This window comes from Quercus lobata, chromosome 11 (genome assembly GCF_001633185.2).
Source record: "Quercus lobata isolate SW786 chromosome 11, ValleyOak3.0 Primary Assembly, whole genome shotgun sequence".
NCBI classification, from domain to species: domain Eukaryota; kingdom Viridiplantae; phylum Streptophyta; class Magnoliopsida; order Fagales; family Fagaceae; genus Quercus; species Quercus lobata.
This window is the reverse complement of record NC_044914.1, coordinates 47,926,587-47,935,107: the sequence shown is the minus strand read 5'-3', so window position 1 is coordinate 47,935,107 and position 8,521 is coordinate 47,926,587. Positions and strand designations below refer to the sequence as shown.

General features: G+C 33.4%; 1 protein-coding gene across 2 annotated transcripts; it reads right to left on the bottom strand.

The window, feature by feature from the left end:
* Positions 1 to 4,544: 4,544 nt before the first annotated feature.
* LOC115969261 lies at positions 4,545 to 8,521 on the bottom strand. Of its 2 annotated transcripts, XM_031088873.1 has the most exons (8): positions 8,434 to 8,521; positions 8,221 to 8,329; positions 6,748 to 6,834; positions 6,378 to 6,614; positions 6,109 to 6,267; positions 5,962 to 6,015; positions 5,692 to 5,844; positions 4,545 to 5,025 (listed from the first exon to the last, which is right to left on the bottom strand). In XM_031088873.1, the coding sequence occupies exons 1-8, from the start codon at positions 8,472 to 8,474 to the stop codon at positions 4,654 to 4,656; spliced, it is 1,212 nt and encodes a 403-aa protein (XP_030944733.1). In that variant the 5' UTR covers positions 8,475 to 8,521; the 3' UTR covers positions 4,545 to 4,653. The 2 variants fall into 2 exon arrangements, with proteins under 2 accessions (XP_030944733.1, XP_030944732.1); XM_031088872.1 differs by having other exon boundaries at positions 8,221 to 8,515.

The following is an 8,521-nucleotide window of genomic DNA, read 5'->3' as shown; positions in this document are numbered from 1 at the left end:
TACAAAAATTTCACAAAAAAGTCTATATGACAAGTTGTTAATGGTAGATAAGAAAAATAATAATGTCATTAGTAGGTCTCAAAAAAAAAAAAAAAATGAGAGCCAATAACAAATTACTATGTAAAATTTATTATGAGAAGTGTTACGTTTATAACATTTTTCGCAATATTTTCACAACAAAATTTATGTGAAAAGTTGTTACTAATTCTAATTTGAACCCACAATGGAAATTATTTTTTTACTAACCAATATTAACTAATAATAATCTCTTACTTAAAATTTATTGTGAAAATATTACAATAGCATTTCTCAATTAGGATTTTTTATTTTTTATATTATTTTCCCTTTTTTCATTTCACTTTCAACCATACATTTTATTTCTTTTTTTTCTCCTCCACACACTTTCCACTATCTCTACCCCTCTTTTACTCTCCTTTTCTCCCTCATTCTCCCTCATTCATCAGAACGTTCCAAGAGCTCTTTCTTTCTCCAGCTCCCTCTCTTTCTTTCTTTTTTTTTTTTTCTTTTTTTTCTTTTTTTAACTTGATTCCAAAACTCTCTTTGTGATAAGAAAATTTTCTTTTTCTCCCTCATTCAAGAACATTCTAGGGAGCTCTCATCTTCGTGCTGTTGCTCATCTTTGTCCCCAACCCAGTCCAGATGGGTCAGCTGGCTTCTGTCCTTTGTCTTTTTTTTTTTTTTTTTTTTTTTTGCTTTTATTGTTATGATTTGATTAATTTTAAAACTGTGTTTTTGAGTTTGTATTCTGGTAATCTAATTATGCTTGAGTTTAGAGATGTTTGAGAGAAAGATTGTTGTGTTTGTAGTGTTTGTTCTGTAGCAGAGAGATGAGATGAGGAGCGTGAGGTTAGGCGTTGAGAGAACTGAATAAATTCATGCGTATTTCTGTAATTTTATCTTTAGCAACGGTAACCCATCAAAATGCGCAATGCGCATTTTCATTTATGGACCCTCAAAGGTCCATAAAATCTCCGCGTTTTTGGCCTATGCCCAAAACGCAACTTTTATCAAAAAGTTGCGTTTTGAGCTTAACCAAACGCAATTTTAGGCTTGGCTTTTTTCAAAAAGCCTTGTTTGGGCTCAAAATGTGGAAACAAACGGGCACATTCTCTGCTTATAATGATACCTAGTTTAGATTAGATGATTACAAAGATCCTCATACCTTAGGCTGTGATAAAATTTGTAACACACCATAATTTTATCTTTAATTTATTTCATATTTACTTGCAGTGGCGACACCACGTTGGAGTTAGGGTGTTCCTGGGAACACCCTGACTTGAAAAAAAAAATTATATATAATAATTAAATTTTTTTTATTTGTTTACCTTTTAAAAAAAAAATATGAGGAACACCCTCAAGCAAAATGAGAAACACTCTCAGATAAAAAAAATAAAATAAAATAAAATAAAAAACCAAACCCAATATACACTGCAAATCACTAAATCGGAAACCTTAAATCACTAAATCAGATATCACTAAAGCAAACCTAAAGAAAAAAACGTCAACAAAGCAACGTAGCCAACATTGCAACCCAAGCCAACAGACAGATCGGACATCGCTGCATTGGAGATCGGTCAGCGAACACAACTCGAGCTCCAGTCCAGAGCACATTGCATCAGGATTCGGGCATTGGAGATCACTCACTGGATTGGATCGGAGATCGTCGATCGGTCACATCACTCGCTCCGTTGCTCGTCGCTTAACTCGGTCACGTCGCTTGCTCTGTCGCTCGTCACTCGTCGTTCTACTTGCTTCGGTGCTCCCTCAACCTCAACCTCAAGGTATTTCATAACTTTTCTCTTTTTTTCTCTTTGACTCTCTCAGTCGCTCTCTCTTTATTTGAAAAATGAAAATGAAAGTGAAATTTGAAATGAAATGAATGACAGAATGAGTCTCTCTCTCTCTCTCTCTCTCTCTTTATTCTTTTAAGACTTTAACAATTTAACTTTAATAATTTATTTGATTCTTTTGAACAACTGTGATTGGCTCAGCTGAGCTTTAACTTTATTAATGTTTTGGCCTTGTTCTTGAATTTTTCTTTTTGGCTTTATCCGTTGGTGTTGGTTTGTGTTGGTGTTGGTGTTGGTGAGACTTGGTGATATACAATTAATTGTTTTATTATGATTTGTGATTGTGAAATTTTCTGATTGACAGCTAGCTCTTGTGATGGGGGGTTTGTCTCATTGTCTGTTGAGTGGAGTGGGAGGTGGATGGGCACAAGGGGCCGGGTGAGGAATTTGAATTGAGGGAAGTAAAGGCACATGGTGCAACTAATAAACATTAATTTAATTAATCAATAATTAATTAAGGGAAGCAACTAATAAAAAATAATTAATAATTTAATTAACCAATATATTATAAAAGATAAACAAATTAAATTATGTTAGGCTAAATAATAATTAATAATTTTCTAATTAATGAAACAACAATATAACAAATTATAGTTTATAAAAGACAAACAAATTAATGAAACAACTAAACAATGATAATTAAAAATTTTATTAATATTTCAAATGAACTTATAGTTTATATTCTTTTGCTAGAATTATGGACAAATATTTGATAAAAAAAACGACGTACCCAAGATTCATCTCCTATGCAAGATTCATCTGCATCTCCTTGATGATGGCTTTGGATCTTTCAACTAAAAAAAAAAAAAATTTAGAGACACCCTGAGAAAAATTTCTGAAGTCACCACTGTTTACTTGTACCCAAAATAATAATAATGATAAATAAAGATATAAAATAAAGAAAGAGGCCCATGGTCTAATGACTTTAATTTAATTTGGGTCTAAAGAGGTTATATGACCCACTCTAAGGCATCTCCTTAAAGAATTAATCTACAATGAACTCATTGGATGAAGAACTCTGTGGTTTCAAACCTCACACATATATATGGATAACAAATTAGAAGGATTTTCTCATGAAAGCACATTGAGATAAAGCATGAAGTTTCTGTCTCGATCTCTAATCTCTCTGGAAAATCATGCTTAAGTTGGTTTAAATAGGAATTTAAACTAGAGTTAAAAAGGACTGAAAATAGAGTTCGAAATAGAGTAGGCATTATGTTTCTTGCAACCTTGCTCGAGCGAGGCTTGAATCCACTTTAGCAAGTTTCTCTCTTGAAGGGATTTAATGAACAGCTTAGCCATAGCTTACCTTTGGTCATCTTGATTGAGTGACCCTTTATTTATTGTCTTCAGACTTTCTTTGAGCAACCATAAATATAGAAATTGGCGCCCTTTTTACATCAAAAAAATATATCAGCATATTTAAATTTGATTATAAGAACTTGTTATAGAATGGATCAACACAAAAATTTAACTTAAAAAATTAGTTACTGTCAACCGAATTTAACAAGTCATGTCAACAATTATAAAAATAATTATTTCGTTAGCATTACTCTATGCTTGGGTCATGGATGTGATTTAGTGCAGGTGCTCACCAGTTTTGTGATTCCATGGAGAGGATAATCAGGAACAAAAGAAATATGCATTCCCACACGCAATACTTGGGGTGATGCAATTATGAAAAATGTTAGGACCATATAAATTTACATAACTTTTGTCACAACTCTTAACATTTTTAATGAAATTAGGTTTAAATTGAATTTCTATTTTTATTTTCAATGTTTTGAAATGTTTCAAAAAATATTATTTCCATCATCTAATAAAGGAAAATACTTATGTGACAAATGAAAGTTACGAAATTTAGGTAACATTGATGATTGTCATTTATTATCAGACCAAAACACCAATTGGTTTTTGGTATAGGCATGAATAGAACCCCGGATATTTTATTTGACGACAATAGACTTTACTAATTAAGCTAACTAGAATCCAGTAATTCGACCTGAATTTGTTTTGCAATATCAATATTTTTCAATTATGAGAGGACGATAAAGTCTTTTCAAACAATTTTGAAAATATAAATATTAGAATCAAAAGTTATAAAAAAAAAAAAAAGAAAAAAAAAAAGAAAGAAGATAATTTTGAAACAAAAGTCAAATCTTGAGAATAAATATACAATTTAACTTAAAGTAAAATCAAAATAGGGAGGGGGAGTGAGTTCCAATTGACTTAATTGATAAAGTCTATAATAGTTAAATAAGAGATCTAAGATTCAATCTTTACCCACACCAAAAACCGATAGATATATTAGTCAAATTTGACGTCAAGAGCGGTTAAACTCTCTAATGAACACAGGGAGGGGGAGTCATGAACATTTGAATACCCTTTTCTATTAATATTATTATTATAAGTTTATAACTATCAAATTATGCCAACGGGGGCTTGGCTCAGCTGGTAAGGCTCGAACACTTCGTCTAACTCACCTAGGTTCGAGTCCCACTGCTAGCAAGAGTCTGTTGGTGGGCATCTAAAAGGGTTGGTTCCATCTAAAAAGGATGGGCTTACCCAAGCGTCCAGACCGGAGCAATATAGTCTATTAAAACCACATCACTTATTTATATTTTTCTTTACCAAAAAAAAAAAAAAATCAAATTATAAAAAAAAAAATAAAAATTACAATATAGTCTATTAAGACCACATCACTTATTTATCTTTCATTGTGAATTAATCCTTGATTAAGACCCACGTCACTTACTTTTCTTAGATGAGTAAAAGTAGGTTTCTAAGTACAATCACCACCTGGCCCACCGTAAAAGAAAATATAACCCCATTTTGGACTCCCAGAATAGTGAAGATCATCAATGGAATGACAATTAGGACCGACATATGTTGTCAATTCATTATCTCTGGGAATTTCTTCTGCTAAATTGTCTTTTATGAAACGCATGTCTCTGTAGTAGGCCGCATGATTGTGGATATGATCTGGCCTATGACCACTACCCAACGGGGGGGTAACTCCATCTGATCCAGAATGGGTATATCCTTCCCATGCCATTGTTGCAGCTCCATACACATCGACAAAATCTTTTGGATAATACCCCACAGCAATATTATCTTCGCCAAACACAATCCACCAATTCCCAGACGCTGGATCCTGTGTGCAATAAAAAAAGTGAAGATTATAGTGAGTTTCAGTTAGCTCAACTAGTAAAGTCTTTGACGGTTGAATAATAGATCTGGAGTTCAATTCCCACCTATACTAAAAACTGATTGATATCTTGGTTTGATGATAAAGAGTTATCATTATTATTAGAAGCGGACATTATAAGTTGAAACTCTCTCTAAAAAAAAAAAGTGAAGGTTATGCAATATAGAATCACTCTCTTGGGGATCAAATCATATGTAGAAGTATTCAACCAAACTCTACTCAAGAAATGAATTCAATTATAATCCATTTTCAATGTCATTCTTGTTGGGCTATAAATACAGAACTACGATACTAATATGTTTTTTTTTTTTTTTTAATGAACAAAAAGAGGGGCTACACGTGTGTGATCATTAACCCGGTTCACTTAAACTCGCAGAACTCCTGGCATGGGGCACTTCTGGGTGCATTGAAGCTATTCACATCGTGACACTATATTTTTGCAAAATGCACAACTTGAACCAAGCAACTCATAGGTGTGACCTAGTTCGAGACTCCTACCAGCGCACCACGCCCCAGGGGTCACGATACTAATATGTTTATACTCAAATAGTGCATTAATATATATATATATATATATATGATTATTTTCCAAAATTTTTGTTGTTAACTTACTTCGTAGAGCTTGAGTTTTACTTCTACAAGTGGGTCTCCGTTATAGACAGACGCCGGTGTAATAGCGTATCCTGGAGAAATGCGTGGGTCCACTTGTACAAACCCTTCGCATAAAGTGTTGTAGCATCCTCTCGATTTACCATGCTTCTCAGACTAGAAAGGAAAATGAAAAAGAATAAGTATGAATACATAGCTTTTGTTTAATAAAAGGAACAAGAGATAGATGGTTGTACAAACAAGAAATTTTGTTATTTCAAATATATAACTTACACCCCAAAACACAAATAGATGATGGTTGGAATCATGATTGAACTCTGTGGAGACCTACAAGAGCAAAATAAGTGGAAGGAGTGTGACAATGTTTTATATTCATATGATTAGGAAGAGGAACAGAGGATAATAGTTTAAATGCATTACCATTGTCCCAGTAACCGCCAGATTAAGTTCACTATTATAAACATTGCTGACATACATGGCGTTAAAGCTATATTTGTCTCCTGTCACATTTATGTTGTAAATGGAATTGATGCCCGAAATACCATGATATTCACCTTGTACTGCGCGAACAATGACATGCTGAATCACCAAAAAAACAAAAAACAAATAATAACAATCAAAAATGGTTTTACAAACATTCTGTGACATCATTAATTCTACAAGCACAGAGATGGATGATGATTATTTACTCGGTTTAAGTTCGGCGTTCCAGCGTTGACGTGCTTGAGTGGATCCGTACTATCAATGTTGCGGTGGGCTTTGATGAATGCATTTGTAATTTTTCTGTCCTTTAGTAAATCATCCTTTGTAGTTCTTTGTATAGGAACTGTTCCATGAGGGCATGATTTCCTTGTTGACGCTAGTGGCGAAGGGCTTGCCTTTACAGATGATTTGTTAATCTCCCCACCATATGATGTTGGTTTTCTCTGTAAATGTTTTTTGTAGTCGAAGATGTGAAAGCTCTCGAGAATATAAACACCATAGAATAGAATAATATATAGCAGAAATGTATGACTTTTGTATTTTAGATTTGAAAGGATGGAAGGAAAACCTACATACCTGAACAATGTGATTCTTGAGTGAAGGGTGATCGAGTGTAGGTTGCTTATTGATATCTATGCAGTCAATTGTTCGCCCATTCTCCAGCTTTTAGAGAGAAAGAGAGAGAGAGAGAAATGTATGAGCATCTAATGGATACCCTGATTTTGTGAATTAAATTAGATAAGTGTGTCATACGAAAAGGTATTTAGTATCAAATGATATTGGTATAAAAATCCAATAAGCTAATTAAAGTGAGAGTCATTTTTGCAACAATAATCACTCACTAACAAATGAAAGACATATGTTAGTGGATAGTTTTTTTTACGCACATGTCTTTCATTTATTGGATTTTGATATGAATTACGTAGTATAAAGATACAAAATACTTTTTCATGTCATATAAACATGTGTTGAATCCTATATTGGGGGTTTAGTAGTTGGAATTGAGCTATATAACTTTTTACGATGAACCCCAATTATAACTTGATAAGTTCTTTTAAATATAGTGCAGAGCAAATGTGTCAAAATGTTTCCTCTTGTAGTTACAATATATTTAATTAGATATCTTTGTCCATATTTGCAAATAAAAGAGAATTTCATAGAGCAATTACATCAATGATGCTAAAAAATTTAGTTTTTAACAACTCAAAAAACTATTTTATCTATTATAACACTTCATTTTACAATGCACCTAACATCAAATGTTCTATTTTAGCATACAACACATTAAAATAATATAAATATTATCAACCCCACAAATTCATTTCACCATAACCTCTTTCTCTCCCGTCTCTTCCTCTCCGCCTTAAATCTCTCTCTCTCTCTCTCTCTCTCACCTCCACACACACTACCAAGACAAGTCACTCGACCATTAGCCACAACTACAACCCACTCTCACTCCCACCACCACCACCACCACCACTATCTCCACTAGACAACCCTTGAAACTCAACAACCCACAAAACCTAAAACCCACCAAACAACAATCTCCACCGCAACCTCCACAACCCACCAAACGACGTTCTTCACCAAACTCGAAAGCCATAAAAACCCAAACACACAAATCCAAAACGTCAATGCCGATCTCAACAACCACCACACATCGTTGTACATTAACCTCAACAACCACAACATATCATCGCACACTAATCTTAACCCCACTGCATGCCCAGGCTACACACCATTCTCTAAGCCATTTATCACCATTTTGCTTTGAGAGAGAGAGAGAGAGAGAGAGAGAGAGAGAGAAACTAATTTGATATTGATAGTAGCTTGCTACAATGAGCTGCTACTACTAGTAGTTCACTATAACAAGTTGGAAAATTTTTTAGCTTTAGTACCATTGATGTTGGGTGTTTGGAGTGTTAAAATAGATTTTAGAAAAACCATTTTAACTTCACTATTGTAAATGCTTTTAGAAAACTAAGTTTTTTGAAAATTGTAAAATCTAATAAGTGAAAAAAAAAAAATGCAATGTTAAAATCATTTGACCTGAAAGCTTTTCATTGGTGTCTTGTTCAATCTTTGGACTTTCCTTTCTAATTCAATATCATCTTCCTTTGAAAGACTCCTCGTTAGGGATTCGCCATAGCTAAACATTCTTGAATTCATGCACAAAAGGACCAACAAAGTGGTTATTTTTGAAATCATGTTTGGCCTCAGAGCATGCATAAAAAATGCAAAGCTTTACAAGTTGTGTTTTACCCTTTCCATGGAATACAATATCCTTTTATGGTAGAAATCATTTCTTCCAATAAAGCTAAGAAGGTAAAAGATAAGATTTACTTTGGGG

Coding starts and splice junctions, on each gene's coding strand:
- LOC115969261 (XM_031088872.1), bottom strand. CDS start 8,400: ATGCATGCTCTGAGGCCAAACATGATTTCAAAAATAACCACTTTGTTG. Junction 6,268..6,377: donor GAACGCCGAACTTAAACCGA/GTAAATAATCAT, acceptor TTGGTGATTCAG/CATGTCATTGTTCGCGCAGT. Junction 5,845..5,961: donor ATCTATTTGTGTTTTGGGGT/GTAAGTTATATA, acceptor TTTCCTTTCTAG/TCTGAGAAGCATGGTAAATC.